Genomic DNA, 19975 nt, shown 5'->3' on the forward strand with positions numbered 1-19975 from the left:
GAGCAGGTAGAAAGTTAAGAGGGAAACTGAAGAAGGGAGGAAACCACAGAGAAGGTGAGCCCTAAAATATGCATATAAATTCTGCCCAGAAAAAACAACACACTGCCAAGAGACAAAGCAATTGACAGAACCAGACTCACCTATGACACAGAGCTTGAAGCTATCTGATAGGGAATTTTAATATGTTTGAAGGCTCTAATGGAAAAGGTGAATAGTATGCAAAATCAGATGGGCAGTATCAGCACAAATAAAAAAAAACATAAGCTGGAAATGCTAGAAATAAAAAAAACAGTAATAAAAATCAAGAATGCTTTCAACAGGCTCCTCACTAGACTAGACATGGGGGAGGGGAAAAAATCCACAATAAAACACTTGAAGACAGGTCAAAAGATATTACCCAGACTGAAACAAACAAAAAAAGAAGGTTAAAGAAAAAGTCCAAGAGCTGTGGGACAATAAGAGTCAGGAATCTGGGAACAGCTGGACGGGATGGATCTGGTTCAGGGTCTCTCACAAGATTGGACCACGCTGTTGCCTATGGTTATGCCCAACTCAAGGTTTAATTGGCACTCATCCATGTGGTCATTAGCTGGCCTTAGCCCCTCACTGGTTTTTGGCTGGAGGCTTTAGTTTCTCACCATGTGGGCTTCTCCATAGGGCTTCTCACAGCATGGCAGTTTGCTTCCCTAGAACAAGCGATCCAAGAGAGAGGAGGACGCAAGAGAGTGCCCAAGAAGGAAGTTTTAGTCTTTTATAACTTAATCTTAGAAATGACATACCATCACTTCCGATGCATGCTATTTGTCACATTGACAACCAACCCTGGTACGGTGTACAAGGGGACGACATGAGGGCACCAATGCTAGGGGCAGGGATCATTGGGGTCATCTCAGAGGCTGGCTACTACAATGTAATTCTATAATACCAGAAGGAGAAAATGGAACCAGGCAGAAGAAACATCTGAAAAAATAATGGCTAAGAATTTTCCAAAACTAAAGACAGACACCAAACCATAGCTCCAAGAAGCCCAGAGAACAACAAGCAGGATAATTCACTCCCTGCAACACACACATAAACAATGGGGCGTATCTGTCAAAAACTGCTAAAACAAACAGCTAAAGAAACAAATGACAAATCTTGAAAGCAATGAGGGGGGAAAAAGGCACACTACATACAGAGGAACAAAGATAACATTTACAGCAGACTTCTCATCAGAAACCATACAAGCTACAAGAAAATGAAGAGATATCTTTAAAATACCAGGAAATTCTACCAAAAAACTATTAGAAAATAAATGAATTTAGTAAAGTAGCAGGATACAAAATTAATATTCAGAAATCAGTTGCATTTTTATACACCAATAAAGAGCTATCAGAAATAGAAATTAAGAAAACAATCCCAGGGGCTGGCCTGGTGGCTCAGGCGGTTAGAGCTCCATGCTCCTAACTCCGAAGGCTGCCGGTTCGATTCCCACATGGGCCAGTGGGCTCTCAACCACAAGGTTGTCAGTTCAATTTCTCAAGTCCCACAAGGGATGGTGGGCTCCGCCTTCTGCAACTAAGATTGAACACGGCACCTGGAGCTGAGCTGCCTCTTGGATGGCTCAGTTGGTTGGAGCGCATCCTCTCAACCACAAGGTTGTCAGTTTGACTCCTGCAAGGGATGGTGGGCTCTGCCCTCTGCAACTAAAATTGAACACAGCACCTTGAGCTGAGCTGCCGCTGAGTTCCCGGATGGCTCAGTTGGTTGGAGTGCGTCCACTCAACCACAAGGTTGCCAGTTCGATTCCTCGACTCCCGCAAGGGATGGTGGGTTGCGCCCCCTACAACTAGCAACAGCAACTGAACCTGGAGCTGAGTTGCACCCTCCACAACTAAGACTGAAAGGACAACTTGAAGCTGAACAACACCCTCCACAACTAAGATTGAAAGGACAACAACTTGACTTGGAAAAAAGTCCTGGAAGTACACACTGTTCCCCAATAAAGTCCTGTTCCCCTTCCCCAATAAAATCTTTAAAAAAAAAGAAAAGAAAAGAAAACAATCCCATTTACAGTTGCATCAAAAAATAAAATAAAATGCCTAGGAATAAATTTAACCAAGGAAGTAAAAGACCTATACTCAGAAAATTATAAGACATTGAAGGGAGAAATTAAAGAAGATACAAATAAGTGGAAACATATACCATGCTCATGAATAGGAAGAATATAGTTAAAATGTCCATACTACCCAAAGCAACCTACAGATTCAATGCAATCCCTATCAAAATACCAATGGCATTTTTCACAGAACTAAAACAAATAATCCTAAAATTTACATGGAACCCTAAAAGACCCCGAATAGCCACAGCAATCTTGAGAAAGAACAAAGCTGGAGGTATCACACTACCTGATACCAAACTATCCTACATGGCCAATAGTAATCAAAACAACATGGTATTGGTATTAAAACAGACATATAAATCAATGGTATAGAACAGAGTACCCAGAAATAAATCCATGTCTATATGGTAATTTAATCTAAGACAAAAGAAGCAAGAATATACACTGGGGTAAAGACAGTTTATTCCACACAAAGTGCTGGGAAAATTGGACAGACAGGTGCAAAAAAAAATATGAAACTGCATCACCTTCTTATCCATATACAAGAATAAACTCAAAATGGATTAAAGACTTAAATGTAAGACTCGAAACCATGAAACTCCTAGAAGAAAACATAGATAGCAATGTGTCAGACGTTACCCTTAGTAATATTTTTACTGATATATTTCCTCGGGCAAGAAAAAAATGGGACTACATTAAACTAAATAGTTTCTGCACAGCAAAGAAAACCATCAACAAAATGAAAAGATATCCTACTGAATGGGAGAAGATATTCACCAACGACGTATCTGATAAAGGGTTAATATCCAATATCTATTAAAAACCCATACAACTCAACAACAAAAATTACTAAACAATCCAATTAAATAAATGGGCAGAGGACCTGAATAGACATTTCTCCAAAGAGGACACACAGGTGACTAACAGACCTATGAAAAGATGCTCAATGTCACTAATCATCAGAGAAATGCAAAAACCACAATAAGATATCATCTCACACCTGTCAGAATGGTCATTATCAAAAAATCAACAAACAAGAAGTGTTGGCGAGGATGTGGAGAAAAGGGAACATTTATGCACTGCGGGTGGGACTGCAAATTGGTGCAACCCCTACGGAAAAGAGTATGGAGATTCCTCAAAAAATTAAAAATAGAACTATCTTATGACCCAGCAGTTCCACTCCTGGGTATTTATCCGAAGAAATCCAAACACTAATTTGAAAAGATACACTTGTATGCACCCCTATGTTCACTGCAGCACTATGTACAATAGCCAAGATATTCAAACAACCTAAATGCCCATCAACAGATGACTGAATAAAGAAATTGTGGTATATTTATACAATGGACTATTATTCTGCCATAAAAAAGAATGAAATCTTACCATCTGCGAAAACATGGATGGACCTAGAGGGTATTATGCCACGTGAAATAAGTCAGATTGAGAAAGACCAATACCATATGATCTCACTTATATGTAGACTCTAAAGAAGAAAATAAATTGACAAATAAAACAGAAACAGACTCATGGAAATAGAGAACAAACTGATGGTTACCAGATGGGAAGGAGGCTCGGGGGCTGGGTGAGAAAGGTGAAGGGATTAACAAGTACAAATTGGTAGTTACAAAAGAGTCACGGGGATGTGTGGGGGATATAGTCAATGATATTGTTACCCACAACATACTTCCTTAACATAAAGACACAGGTTAAAAGTAAATGGATAGAAAAAGATATACCATATAACTACTATCCAAAACAAAACTGGCAAAATAATATTAATACTTAACAAAAAGACTTCAGAACCAGGAACATTATCAGAGACAGAGACATTATATAACAAGAGACGGGCTAATTCTCCAATAAGACAATCCTAAACAATCCTAAATGTGTGTGCTTCTTGCTGTAGAACTTCCAACTACCTAAAGTAAAACAAAAAGAACTGAAAGAAATAGACAAATCCATACTTGTAGCAGACATTTCAATATTCCTCTCTCAGTAACACAGAATAAGCAGACAGGAAATCAGTAAGGTTACAGAAGACCTGAACAGTACTATCAACCAACTTAACCTAATTGAAATGTATAGAATACTCCATTCACAAGAGCAGAACATACATTCTTTTTAAGTGCACATAAAACATTCACCAAGTAGACCATATTCTTGTCCACAAAACAAACTAACAAATAAAAATAAAAATCATATAAACTATGTTCTTAAGTCGTAACAGAATTAAACTTCACGAATCAAGTAACAAAAAGATAACTGAAAAAATATGCAAATGTTTGGAATTAAGGAACAAACATCTAAATAACCTACGGATCAAAAAGGAGGTCACAGGGAAATTATAAAGAACATTGAACTGAATGAAAATAAAAATACAGCATATCAAAATTTGTGGGATGCAATTAAAGCAGTGCTTAAAGGGAAATTTATAGCAGTCTCAAATAAATTATCTAAGTTTCCATCTTAAGAAACTAAAGAAAACACAAAGGAACACGAGAGTATTTGTGGCTTAACAATGTTCTTTATATCAAGAAAGAAGTGAGTTACACCAGTGTATCCACTGTCAGCACTGTATAGTTAAGATGTGCTCTTTTCAGTATATGTACATTTTCCCTCAAAACACAAAGAACTTTATAAAATATAGGAGGAAGGGATTGGACGGAGGTACAGATAACAGAAAAATAGCAGAATTTTGATAATTGTTGTAGCTGGGTACTAGCAGTTTATTAACTCTTCTTCACTCTGAGTATTGCTGAAATTCTCCATAATGAAACTTTTTAAAAATAAAAAATAAAACATAAAAAAAGCATTACAACTTTCTGAAGAAAAAATGAAGGAGAGCAAGTGTGGAAATAGAGAGCACAGTAGTCTTAGAGTAGGAAAGGATGGAAAATGGGGGAAAAAACATGGCTTGACATAGAATGGTAGCAGGAATGATAAAAAGAAAAAAAAATAAGAAGACTACACAGTATCCACTAATTGACTAGATATACACTGAGGGAAACGAAAGGCCGGTTATCAAAAATGACTCTGAGGTTTCTAGCTTTAGCAAATGAGTGGAAGGTGGCACTTTTTGTTCAGACAGAGAATCATTTAGAAGGAATGTTCAAGAGTTCAGTTTTGGAGATGGGCATTTCAGATGTCCGAGATGTCCAAGTATAAATATCAAATAAGTAGATGAGCATACAAGAGTTTAGAAGAGAGATATGGACTGGAGATATTAACTGGGGGTTGCTGGCCCATACTTTTGACTGTTAACGTAGGTAAAGCACTTAAAATGATGTAAAGTGTACAGTGTTCTAGGTTTGCCTATTATTATAATTACCAGTTAATATCATCATCATCCATTTAGGTAATATCAATGTAGCCTCACAGTAGTTAAGTGTGACTCACACGGTAGTCATGATTATCGCCCTCTTTAGGAAAAAAAATAAAAAATAACTACTTACCTAGAAAATGATAATGCCAGAATTAAAAATAAGGTGTGACTAAAAATTCTCATTTCACTAAAAAATTTTACATCTGTTAATTGCAAAACAGTTGACTGCAGAAATAATAAACAATTGATCAAGGCTTACCAATTTAATTTTTATTCTAAATTGAACTAAAAAAATAACAATTACGTAACATTCATTCCTCAAATTTGGCTTATCTTAAATTCAAAATGATTACTAATTCTATTAGCATATTACTAATTCTATTTCATCCTTCAACAAACTCCAAGATATGTTATAGAGCAAAACCCAACTTAAAACCTAGAGATAGAAATTGTCGATGTTTCCTTTAATACCAAAAAGAATAACAATATCTTTGAAAACTGCTAAAATGATAATTGACCAAGCTCCTTTACAGGAAAAGTCTTACATCCATTCATTTTTATAATCACTCCATCCCACAGAGAATTTAGGCATGATCATGAAACTGTAAAAATTCCGCCTTGCAGTGATTAAAATTCAGACTAAAATTGCAAATTAAAACTGCTCTTCTTGGTTCCTTCAGAGCCTTTTCTCACACATGATAAATATAATCTCGCTTAGCATTATGGTAGTTTCACCTTTAGATTTCAGTTATGAAAATATTAGTTGGGAATGGAGGAAAGGAAGGAAGAAGAGGAGGAAAAACATGGTACTTATATCATACTATGTACCGGACACTAAGTCCTTCGTATATATTATCTGATTGAATACAATATCCTCATGAGGTTACACGTAAGGAAACTAAGTTTATTTTACACATGAGGAAACTAAGTTAAGCAACTAAAAGTCACAAAGCTCGTAAGTGGTAGATCAAGAACTCCACTCCAGGCAGTCTAGCTCTTTAACAGGCACCCAGGACACGACTACAACATAAAGACCCCTTTCCCACAGATTAATTGATTAATTAACTTTCTTGCCTCATGACCACAAAATGTCAGATTTACATCTCTGAACTATTTTATTGGGGTATTAAATTGTTTTCCCTGCTTTTTTGAAAGTTTTCTGAATGTTACATAAATTGAAATGATCTTCATCTACTTGAGACTCAAATCTCATTCTTCTGCAACTTACGCATTATGAGTACGTGAGATAGCACAGCATGGTTGACTACAGTTAATAATACTGTAATGCATATTTGAAAATTGCCGAGAATAGATCTTAAAAATCCTCATCACACCCAAAAAAATTTTTGCAACTATGCATGGTGATAGATGTGTGAACTAGACCTATTGTGATCATTTCATAATATAAACAAATATAACATCATTAGGTTATTACACCTGAAACTAATATAATGTTATATGTTAATTATGCCTCAATAAAAAAGGAAAAGAATGTGAGATATAATTTGTTTACTGGCAGATTTAGAAAAGTATGCATGTTTTTGATGCTTGGTATGGTACACACAGTATGATTTTTAAAAAATTCTTTGGTGTAATTTGCTATTGTTTTCAAGAAAAAGATGAAGAAAATGACAATGAAACTCACGTGCACAGAATAACAAGAGAACAAGGGAATAACTCCTGATACTGAAGACAGCATTTCAATACTCGATCATCATTGTTCTCATCACTCAATCCATCTGCAAATTTAGCAAAAGCAACTGTCAAAAAACACTAGAAATCTGGGTACCATATGAATAATCTAGACTGTACTTACATATTAGAACATCGTAAACAAAGAAAACTTTTTAAATGAAAAGAGGAAAATAAGACAGCAAAACAATACCTTGAAAATTCTGGATCTAGAACACACATAGCATAAAGTTCTGAGTTTGACGAAGTAGTTAGTTTACTGCTAAAATGGAATAGGATATGCCTATTAACAATTCAAAGAAACGTGATCAGTAGGTTATGTGCTAGACTAGAAACCAAAAGCTATGAATTCTGGTTTCAATTCAGGCACTTAGGGATTATTTGTAAATTCTATGATTACGTCAGACTTAAACTTATCTCTACTTAAAAGAGATTGGTAAAGTGATAAGCAACTGTTCTACCAGCAACAGAACCACTTTCACGTGTCTGCTTTTCCTTACTCTCTAAAGCAGTAACATTTAGAGATGTACAGGACTGGTTAATAAAAATATATAGGTTTCAAGTGTACAATTCTATAATATATCATCTATATATTGCATTGTGTGTTCACCACCCAGTCAATTCTCCATCTGTTACCATGTATTTTGACCCCCTTTACCCTCTTCTACCACCTCCCCACCTTACCTTCTGGTAACCTCTAAATTGTTCTTTGTCTATGAGTTTTTGTTTACTCAGTCTCATACAAACTTTTATACATAAGAAATTAACACTATTAAAAACAATAAACAGACAGGAAAATATTTGCAGTGCACAAATGGCTGACTAGCCGTATTTCTTTCTTTTGTGAATTACCTATTAATAATAATCCTTGTCCATTTAGGGGAAAGGGATATTTAATTTTTCTAATAAATCTCTATAAGCTTTTCATACAAAGAAGACACAAGAGAATTAGTCTATTCCAGGCCATAAGTGATTAAGTACTTTAATATACTAACTCAGCCAATCTTCACAACCAGTTTTTGAGCTGGAGGTTGTTTCTCCCCATGTTATTTACTCAGTTTCCTAACCTTTAACTTTTCCAGGTCAGGTTATAAACCAGGTAAATCAGATTTCAAATTCTATTCTCTTTTCACCATCATAAATATTATAGCAAACAAATAAAATTTTGAAAAGAGTTAAGGACAAGGCTAAAATGATAGCCAACTGAGGCTATTTAACATGGACTACGTGCACTTAATTTGAGGTATTTTTCTTTTTTAAATGAAGAAATGCTTGTGTAAAAACAATGCATTGTTGTAATACTCAATGATAATGTAAAGAAAATAATACATGCAAAATGAGCATTACAGTTGGCTGTAAATGTACTTGACAGATGTAAAGTGTAATTAAAAGTTCATTTTTTCTTGCCTTCCTCCAAACAAGGGCTTTAATTTTACTCAATGATCCTGAATTGAATTTTTTCGTAAGAATTTCAGTTTATCATTAGAATATAAAATGTAATTTTATTATGATAAAAATGACTAAAGGTATTTCACAGAAATATCATAAAATCATTATCAGATACTGTTGATAAGACATTATCAAGAAAATGTTACCAAGAAAATAACATTATCAAGAGATAATGTCAATAAAATATTATCAATGAAATAAATTTATTAAGTCCATTGGATTTTACATAAAGAACATTTTCAATGATCAGTTTGACAAGAAAACAGTGATACAGAGGAACACCTAAAGGACTCATCTGACATAGACAGTTACAGAAACTATTATTATACCTACAACTTTACAATTAACAAAACTAAAATCAAATAACACCATTCAAACATTAAAGTGAAATACAGATTTCAAGGAAGACACCTAGAAATTGAAACAACACAGTAAAACAACACAGAAATTTGAGACCACTACTGTGATTTCTCCTCCTCAGTCATGAAAGAAGCATAGACTCAAGAAGTCAAAGTATCAAAAAGGCACATAAAAATGGAAAAACAAAGAAACTTAACAAGCATCTATAAATAATCAACATGGCCAAAATATCTATTCTAAAATGAGCTCTTTTAAAATAATTTTCAAAGCCAATCTACTGAAGGAATTTCTATCTAGGACAAGTGCTTAACCTCTGTGCCTCAATTTCCTCAACATTAAAATGGGGCTAATAAGTGTATCTTCCACAGTATTATAAGGTTTGAATAAGATATTAGCTGTAAGGTACTTGGAAAAGGGTCTGGAGAATAATGGCCATATAAGTGTTATCTATTATTATCAATATTATTATGTAATAATATAATTAGTATCAACAAACTTAAAAAAAAAGATTAAGAGTAAGCAAAATTCCCACCTCTTATTAAGGGCTGGGGTTTTACTGAAATGATGGTTTAGATCAGGGTTTAACTTGTTAACTGTGTGGTTGTTTAAAAAAAAAAAAGTCTTTATTTGTTAGCAACAAATACCAAAGTATTTCTGGGTACAAATGATATGATATTATATCTGGGATTTCTTTCAAACTACTGCAGGCAATCCAGTGAGTTCCAGGAATAAAATGCTGACAACTACTGAAAATGAGTGACTGTACATAAGGATTCAATACCATTCTATGTCTGCATTTGAAATTTTGCATAATGAAAGTAAAAAAAATAAAAGACTATCTAAGGTGTTTAACATAATGTGTTCAAACATTTTGATATTTTCTTAACTCTAATAAGTGATATTTATTTTTAGTTTTATTTTAAAAGCTTTAAACAAATCACATGAAGTTCCTACTTAACATACATAAGTATTGCTGGAATATATACTAAGAGCTAATAAATATTTGTCAATGGAATGAATAAATGAATGGTGGAGGCCCTTTTTCTTCAAAATTTAAGACTAAATGGCTGTGCCGAAATTCTTCTCAGTATTAATACCACGTCTAGCTTCATCTCAGGATGAATTCTTTCATATATTATGGTAAACATGAGTACAGTAGACTATATCCACGATATTTAAAATAATGTAAAGTCTACGTATATTAATTATTCTAAGTTGGGAAGAAACAAATTTTTATAGAATGAAATAAATCCTCTAAATGGATGTATGAACTCTGTTGAAGCAACAGTGTTGATTTACACACAGGTTTGTTTTTTTCCAAAAAACTTATATAGAACAGACAGAGCACACTCCGGTTCTAAGACTAGAGTGATTTAAAAATGACTTAAAAGGAACTAACATGGAAAAAAAAACAATAAAAATCAGAAGATCTATAGACCTTTATTATAGAAACACCCCTTTATTACAAATTCCGACAAACTAGAGGAAAATAATGGCTGCCTCTGCATTATGCTAACTGCATGTAGTGATAGATTAGAAACCTAGATGACTTACGGGCCTCATCACTCAACAATGGTATTTAAAAAAAAAAGAATCCAAAGTACTGTATTATAGATTACTATGCATACAGGACTTCATGGTCACTATGTGAAATGTAAACGTAATGTAAGAAGGTCTAGGAGAAGCAGAAAAATAAAAATTAAAGACCTCCCTCAACCCCAAAACCATCACTATGTTCCGCCATTCACATTCCAATGGTTATAAATTTTTTAAAAGTTTTGCACCGTTCCCCTCCAATGAGTCAGCACCCAAACAAATCTTATACAGGAAACATCGTGAGAGAGTAATACTTACAAAGTTTTTGAGATGCAAGTTGTATTGACTGACCCCATAGCTTTCTATCTTGATTTCTGAGACTGTCATTGATGAAATGAACCGCAAGTATAGCTTTGCTCTGGGCATATCTGAGTAGCTTTCCTGCCTTCATACGATCTAGTTCTTGCACAACAACCCAGGGAATTATTAACACAAGTCCGTCAAAGCCTAAAAAATAAAAAAGATGTCTTAGAAGTCAACAAATATCTATGGAGCTACTAAATTGAACTGCCGTAAGAGAACTGAAAGTTATAAAGTAAGGAATTCACAAACTCAATGAAAAAATAATACATAAAAAATGGAAATTAAAAACAGATGTGTCAAAAGAATGTTGGAGATACTGTAAGAGATCGAACAGTAAGTTTAGATTGCTTAGGTTAACCCATGAAGGCTTATTTTTTTTAAACTTAAGCTTAATATATATGCTTACTATCATATCCAAATGGAAACGTGTTTGTGGGGAAAAAGCCCCCACATCCCCACTAACATAAAGTATCAACCAAATAAGAAAATCAGAATCAGGAAGGATGTTTTATAAATACCTGGGATTTCTGTTGTCTTCAAAAGTCTAACAAACGTGAGATGATTCATCAGAATATTTGTGTCAATGACAATGAGAAGCTTTTTGTCTGAAGCAGTATTTGCTAGAGAAAAAGAGCAAAGTTAGATTTCATGACACTTCATAAGACTTCTTTAATAACTGAAATTTTGATATCATAGAACTTTGATATCATTCTTACGAGAAGGCAATCTTTTAGACAACAAAAACAAAAATGCATTAACTCCAATTCTTAAGAGAAAGAACAGTCATAACAAATTAATAATTAATTATCTACCAATAGAATATTATGAATTGTTTATTTAAATCATAAACGACTGACTTGCCCCAGTAGTAACTATGTTGCCACACCCTGTCCTGTATCACTGGTAGCGCTGCACTTAGAAATTGTAAGATAATCTTAATATACTCTAAGTGAAATATAATTGAAAGAATAAAAAATATGTAAAAGAAAGAAAACATAATGCTAGCATTGTTTCCTACGGTCATTGTGAGGATCACAGAAGTTAGTGCACACAAAAACAGTAAATTGAAAAGTTCTATACAAAAGTAACGTGGCACTACTATTTTTATAAATATAATTTAAAATAGTGTACTAATAGATTTTGGATAATATCTATCATTATCTTCTCCCAATGGTAAGAATAATCAAAATTTTACTATAAATAAGAAATTCATGACTACTTTTGAGAAATTTACATTATTTTTGATCAGTGCTTTACATAGTTGAGACTGTTAAAAGTTATAATTAATACCAGGAATAAAAAGCAACTCATAACTCTGGTTACTGACCCTTGGTAAAAAGAGGAAGAGAAAATATGTCTAACTGCCTGATAATGTGAAATATATACAAACGATAAGAAAAATATTAGACCTGATTCCTGTAGCTAAAAGAAACACACCACAGTTTGTTTCAAATGATCACATTTTAACGTTTTTCATCGAAACATTATAAAAGTTGAATTGGCACATTCATTTTTAAGAAAGCACAGGTCATAAACATTATCATATACATATAGGGTATACCAGCAGAGGAATGTACATCATCTTCCACCAAATCAATCTCCATACTCGTTAACTCTCCAGAAGGCAGAACAACAGGTAAGTCCACACTTCTTCCCACACGTGCAGCATGAAGCTCTTCTACTATCTGCATCTAAATTGTAAAAGACCCGCAGTAAAATATTTTGATTTACTCTGCAGATTAATAAGAAAGCAATTAATTCTTAATTAATACACTTGGGATGGTTTGTGTAAAGAAAAATATTTACAAAAATATGGTGGCAGCCTGGTAAAATAATATAGATTTATAAACATACGCAGGGTTTTTTAAAAAGCTCTTATTACCTCTGTACCCTTAGGCAAGCAAATTATTTAACTGCCTTGGGTCTCAGTTTGTTCATCTAGAAAATAGGAATGTTAACTATTTCCTTTTAGTATTTTTGTGAGGGCTAATTGAAATAACCTGAAGCTCCTCACACAGAACCTAGTACCGAGTAGACCTTCAAAATAAGTTAATTCTCATGCCTATTCTCACTTCAAAGTACTTTAGGATCCAAATATGTTTTTAAGTGCATGATGACCAGCACACTCCTTGAGATTCTAAGATTGTTTATGAACCATCAGAAATTGAAATCTAGATCTTAAGATCCTTCTCACTTCAGGGAAGTAGTTCTCTAATGTATTGTGATGCAAAGAAATGGAAATATAATCTAGCTTCAGAGCAGAGGTGAGAAATCTTTCTCCTGTCAAGGGGTACTTACCCACAAGACAGAAAAATACAACTCACTCTCAGTAATGAAAAGCAATTAATAAAGTCTTCCCTAAATAGAAAAATATGAAGTGTTCTATGAATCTAATTTTAATTTAGAACCAGGGAACATAAAATTCTAAGCAATAATTCCATGAGGATCAATCAGGAGATTCTAGCTGGGAAATGATGCAACAAGTAAAAAAAAGAAAAAAAGTATGTATGCACTCTTGTTTTCACTGAACAACATTTTCATCTCATTGCTGATTAGAAAAATTGGGCAAAAAAACATTAGTATCATAATGCATGCTGATAACATTAAATCAAAATTCGCATAACTTGTAGGCCACAGGCTCCATGCTCTTTATTCAAAACAAATTAGAGTTTATTAGAAACAAAGGCAAAAAAGGTGACCAAGAAAATGTAAATACTTTTCCAACTAGTTTTTGGTGGCTTCATAAAAACTTCCATATTGATTTAAGTACAGACATCAATATTACCAAGGTTTTTAAAGTCATTATTTTTTACTAAAATAGGAACTGTTTGACTTAATTTCATTAAAAATATTGAAAGTAAATAAGTATATCAGTAACCTCTTGATCTGTATCTTGAATACTTTCAAGGGACACTGAAGAACTTGGTGCTTCAAAACTCTGAAATGAAAAGCAATTTTATTAGTTAAGAATGAAGCATATACCTACAGTGGAGTTCAACCTTGGCACTACTGGCTTTTGCGGTGGGATGATTCTTTGTTGGGGGCTGTCCTGTGCATTATAGGATGTTTAGCAGTATCTCTGGTCTCACCTATGATACAAGTGGCACTAACACCTCACAATCTTGACAACCAAAAATGTCTTCATTAAGTCAACCGCCAAATGCCCCCAAAGGGGTGGAACTGCCCCGAGAAGAGAATTTGCCCCTAAAAAGAATAGCCTCGTTCTATTAAGTCATGAAACATGATAGAAATTCTTTAGGGTTTACTCATTCACATATACATTCCAAAAAACACTCATATTCTAACTAGATGCCACCCTAAAACATAGAAAGAACCATGGCAAAGGTAAACAAGCTGGTCTTTGGTGGTGGGAAAGTTTCATCCAAGAGTCACTGAGCCATTTCTAAAAGTGACATAACACAACAACAAGGGGTACTTGAAGATTATAATATGGCTGAGAGGAAAGGCTAAACAATGCAAAGTTGTATTTATTATACATGGATAGAGCACCAGAGGTTTGTGTTTTATTTCTTTGCCTTCTAGCAGATTGAAAACCTCCCTAAGTCCAATTTTTCACTGGCACTTTTGCTGAGCAGAGAGACCTACCTGACCCAATGTACAGGTAACAGAACTCAGCAGAAGCCACTACTGAACAAAACCATCTAAGAATTCTCCAAGATAACATGTATTTTGCAGGAAGCTATATATGGTATAAATTAGAAACCCTCTTTAAAGAAGCGTTGCTTTATTGGGAATTTGGCTTCTACCCTAATTTCCTATCACCACTCTTCACATAACACTATATCCATCACACATGTAGGCCCATTAGAGCTTCACTATTCTATGATTCCTGGATTTCATAATCCCTTCTCCACCTGACATTAAATCTCCCTAGATCTTTAAGGTTCTCTTCAACTAAGAAGTGCCACATAAACTAGAGATTATTATCAGAACTTCCTGCCACTCTTATCATTCCAAGTCTTCCTTCTTTCACTTAGGTCACTACTACCCTTCACTCTCTTAGACCACAGGCCACTTCCAGTGACTTCAATATATTTTCTTATCATCTGAAAATCCAGAAAAGTTCATGTCAATTGTTTCTGAGAACTTCCTATTAAAAAAGAAAGTCTTGGTGGGCATTTAACTGTTTACCTTCCCCTACCACGCTTTATTAAATACATGGATTGGGATAAAGGCTTTCCTGAGGATGACAAAAGGGAATTATCAATAACGAGGGTAAAAATGGTTTGATCTACTGGAGTGATTCTAAACTGAAAACCTGATTGTACCATTTCCTTGATTACATTTCAATGGTTCTGTACCATCTCCAGGATACAAGATAAAATCTTTCTCATGGGATGCAAAATCATCCATTGTCTGGACCCTGGCTTCCTCTTCTACTTCTTCTCCTATAGATTCTCTACACATCTCAACTGAAGTGCCCATGTCTGCTCTTGCCATGCAATTTCACAACTCTGTGCTATGACGCACACTAGCAGGACATCATTTCTATTCCTTCCTCTACACACCCTTCAATACTAAGCTGCAGAATCTCCACCTTAGTGAGCCCTTCCTTAACTTCCCCCCCCAAAATTACACTAACACCAATCCAACTCTTGGGACTCTAACATTTACTTGACTGTATTGCAACCGTGTTTGTTTACTAATCTTCTTTACTAAAAAGATCATCTTTTTAGCTCTCAATCCCTAATACCTAGAAATGTACTTCATACATAATAGGTACTTTTAATTAATGTTTAACAAACTGATGAATTTCTACTCACAAACTTGTAAGGATTAAGTGGGATGTTGTTTATAAAAGTGGCCTATAAACTATAAATTTCTAGGACACTAATTTGCAATGTTGGGGGAAGGTGCAATCTATAGCAAAGGACTATAAAACATAGGAAACAAAATAAGTTATTTTCTCTCAGGAAAGTATAACAGGATTACTAAGTAACAGGATTACTAAATCCAGAAAATACAATTATTTTCTTGTAAAGCACACTCATTATTTTAGGAAAAGAATTATCTATTGAGGAATTTGTGAGAAAACAAAACAAACATAATATTGAAATGATTCTCTACTGTCAGTAATATATGGAAGATAATATATTCAAGGCAGGAACAATATTTACTTGCTTGCTGCTCCTGTGTCTAAATGACTTTTAATCAGATACAGCTGTTATCAAAGGAAAAGTTTATAAAGAGCTTTAATTGCAATAACTGTAAAGTAATCACGCAAAAATTTCTTCCCCTACAACTTAATATTCATGCGATGTCCCTTTTGGTTTGTGTAGTAATTTGATACAGAGACCAAAAGTAACGATAAAATGCACTGCAGGAGGGGAACACCAAGCAATGATACAAAGATGTTCACTGAATGGACTGGCGAATTCAAGTTCCTTTCTTCCATTTTATTCTAGAGAACTGGTTATAACGCAGGAAGAAAACTGAAGATTGTTTTCCTTTAAGAAAGCAATAAAAAGAACAAATGCAATTTCTTTCCCACTTTGGAACCTTTCAAGTTCATAGAATGAAAAATACTCTCCCTCAAGCTTTTCCGGCCTCCCTAGTTACAATCCCTCCATTTTTCATAGGAAGTATCTTACTACTGCAATCTATAGTCTTGATACCTAAAAGCAGTTAGACTCAGCCAATCCTGGTTATTCACAGTCTCTAAATTTCAGAATTTCTGAAGCTCTAAAGTTCTGGAGTTCCAAAGTTCTAAAAATTCTCTTAAAGGTAAGTAATTTCGCCATAGAAACAAAGCTAGAGAGGTAAGTTCTCAAATGAGTCCACAAATACCAATTTATTCCATAATTTAGAAGCAAAATAGATGTGCCAAGCTTGCCAGCCAGGATCTCTGCACATGCAGTTAGTTCCCTTTGCCTGGGACACCCCTGCTTCTCCCATCCCACCTCACCTCACTTCTGCCTAAATAACTCCTATTCATTTTTCAGTTCTGTTTAAATGTTAGTGCCCCTGGTAAACCTTTCTTCACTAATCCCTCCACAGTGTACGGAGGTCATGTTGATCCTCTGCTGCGAACACTCATCACCAGGCTTAGGTGATTGCTGTGTCTCACCTAAATAAGTCTCTGAAAGCAGAGAACGTGTGTCCCTTACAGTTTATTTTACTGTGTTGCCTGGTACACAGCAGCATTCAAAAAATAATCTGCTAAAGGAATAAACTATTCAGAATACTAACCTCTGGGTGTTCCATAGTACCTGGGGTTAAAAGAAATGCCTAGGAGACTGTCACAGTGCTTTTCTTAATCTGTAACTGCTTCTTTCTAAATCTGTACACATTCTCTTCTATTATGGATCCTTGACACTTGCCAGAATTATCTTCCTAAGGAAGTTGGAATTAAGGGGTAAAATAAAGGAGCCAGCACATATCTTGCTGACTAAATTCAAATCAGCCCTCTATAGGAATAAAACATCATCAGTTGTTTTATTACTCTTTGCTAAAACCTATTTTCTTTATTTTGTACTACTTTACCTGGGTTAGGGTTTCACCAGAACTTGAATCATTACTTTCTTGATGTTCATGATATTTTCCTTTCCACTCAGGAACAATTTGTTTATATGTAGAATCTGAAAATAAATATTTACTTTTTTGCCTCGTCAAATTTAATGAAACCTGAGAGCTTTCCAGGCATTCTTTTTTCTTCTGCTTAGCCTGTGATTTGTTAGAATTTAGACTGAAGACATTTTCTTCTACAAGCTTCTGATGAGTATCATGGCATTTTACTGGGATTTTGAAACTGATCTTCCTTCTAGATTCGAGGGGCTCGAGTATCTTGTTGGAATTATAATCCTGAAAAAATTGGATTCTCTTGCATTTTTCCAAAACACATTTTTCAGAACTGTCTCTAGACTTACTGTGCCTTCCTTTGTTGAGTTCTTTCATCTTCTCCCTCTGAGCAAGTGAATGAGGACATTCTTTTTCACTTGCCTGGCCTTCAGCTTTAGATTTCATATCTTTGGGAGTCTTAGGACTACTAAGGTTCTTAATTCCATGGTCAAGTGTACGCCCAACATTTGTCAATTTAATATCTTTAAAATCTACACATTTACTTATGTCTTTTTTAGTTCTATTTGAAGGACTCTGTGGAATGATTTGATTATCATTAGAATATGATGCTTCTTGGAGATTAACAGGTCTTTGAGATGAAGAATTGATTTTTGGTCTCTTTCTTGGAGTTTCAGTGTCTACATTCAGTCTGTAAAGCAACACAGAAACCTAGGTTACATTCCAATTACACATGATTATACATAATTTTCACTGTGTCATTTTAGTAGGAAATGAGAGAACTAGCCTGACACAAACTTCATGAAAAGTAGAAATGACTACATTAAGAATGAAGTGGAAAGGATTATTAAACAAATGGTGTTGAAAGAATTGGTTTGCTGCTTGGAGAGAAAAACAAATTTACAGCTTTATAAAATACCAGACAACATAAATTCCAAATAGATTAAACACTGAAGTGCAAAATAATTATTATCATAACTGCTATAATTCATATCAAACCCTTAAAAACTACAGGAGGAAAAAAGAAAATATCTATCTGATTTCTTAAGAGAACTTCCTTAAGAGCAATGGGAAAAATCACAAGGCAAATAGTAAATGTAAATGACTATTTACTTTAAAACTTTAGCATATTAAAAATAACAAACAAAATTCAAAGAATTGGGAAATGGCATTGCTATATATGTGATAGCTTATTAGCCTTACTAGGTAAAAAGCTCATGAAAAAGTACTAAGGCAAAGATGCCCACTTTTATTCAACATAGTACTGGAAGTTCTAGTCACAGCAACCAAACAAAAGAAAATAAAAGGCATCCAAAATGGAAAGGAGGAAGTAAAATTGTCATTATTTGCAGATGACATGATACTATGACTATACTATGGTGCAAAAGTAATTGTGGCTTAAAAGGTTAAAAATAATTGCAAAAACCGCAATTACTTTTGCACCAACCAAGATTCCACCAAAAAACTATTAGAATTGATAAATGAATTTAGTAAAGTAGCAGGATACAAAATTAATATTCAGAAATTGGCTGCATTTTACATACCAATACTGAACTATCAGAAAGAGAAATTAAGAAAACAATCCCATTTACAATTGAATAAAAAAAAATAAAACACAGGAATAAATTTAACCAAGGAAGTAAAAGACCTGTACTTCAGAAAATGGTAAGACACTGAAATCAAAGAGAGAAATTAAAGAAAACACAAATAAATGGAAACATATACCATGCTCGTGAATAGGAAGAATTACTAGTTAAAATGTCCATGCTACCCAAAGCAATATATAGATTCAGGGCAATCCCTATCAAAACACCAATGGCATTTTTCACAGAACTAGAACAAATAATTCTAAAATTTATATGGAACCATAAAAGACCCCGAATAGCCACAGCAATCTTGAGAAAGAACATAGCTGGAGGTATCATGCTACCTGATATCAAGTTATACTACAAGACTATAGTAATCAAAATAGCATGGTATTAGCATTAAAACTCATACATCAATGGAACAGAATGGACAACCCAGAAATAAATCCGTCGACATGGTCATTTAATCTAAGATAAGGAAGCAAGAATATACACTGGGGTAAAGACAGTCTATTCAATAAATGATGCTGGGAAAACTGAACAGATGCATGCAAAAAGATGAAACTGGACCACCTTTTTATGCCATATACAAGAATAAACTCAAAATGGATTTAAGATGTAAACCATAAAACTTCTAGAAGAAAATACAGGAAGTAAACTCGAAAATACAGGAAGTAAACCCTTAGTAATATTTTTACTGATAGATCTCCTCGGCAATTGAAGCAAAAGAAAAACTAAACATATGGGACTATTATCAAACTAAAAAGGTTTTCCACAGCAAAGGAAACAAACCATCAAGAAAACAAAAAGACATCCTACTGAATAGGAGAAGATATTTGCCAAAGACACATCTGATAAGGGGTTAATATCCAAATTTTATTTAAAAAGAAACTCATACGACTCTACACCAAAAAACCAAACAATCCAATTAACAAATGGGCAAAGGACATGAAGAGACATTTCTCCAAAGAGGGCATACAGATGGCCAGTAGACATATGAAAAGATGCTCAATGTCACTAATCATTAGA

General features: G+C 34.2%; 1 protein-coding gene across 3 annotated transcripts in view; it reads right to left on the reverse strand.

Annotated features, from left to right (window-relative positions):
• The window catches only part of SWT1 (SWT1 RNA endoribonuclease homolog), a 77958-nt gene that overhangs the window by 46309 nt on the left and 11674 nt on the right, over positions 1–19975 (reverse strand). For all 3 annotated transcript variants that reach the window (XM_081026982.1, XM_081026983.1, XM_081026984.1), the window contains 6 exons: positions 17328–18051; positions 13702–13761; positions 12385–12514; positions 11342–11443; positions 10779–10967; positions 7069–7162 (listed from right to left, as the gene is read on the reverse strand). In XM_081026982.1, coding sequence (XP_080883108.1) covers positions 7069–7162; positions 10779–10967; positions 11342–11443; positions 12385–12514; positions 13702–13761; positions 17328–18051 — 1299 coding nt within the window. The remainder of the gene's footprint in view (positions 1–7068; positions 7163–10778; positions 10968–11341; positions 11444–12384; positions 12515–13701; positions 13762–17327; positions 18052–19975) is intronic.

Source organism: Rhinolophus hipposideros (genome assembly GCF_964194185.1).
Source record: "Rhinolophus hipposideros genome assembly, chromosome: 19".
NCBI classification, from domain to species: domain Eukaryota; kingdom Metazoa; phylum Chordata; class Mammalia; order Chiroptera; family Rhinolophidae; genus Rhinolophus; species Rhinolophus hipposideros.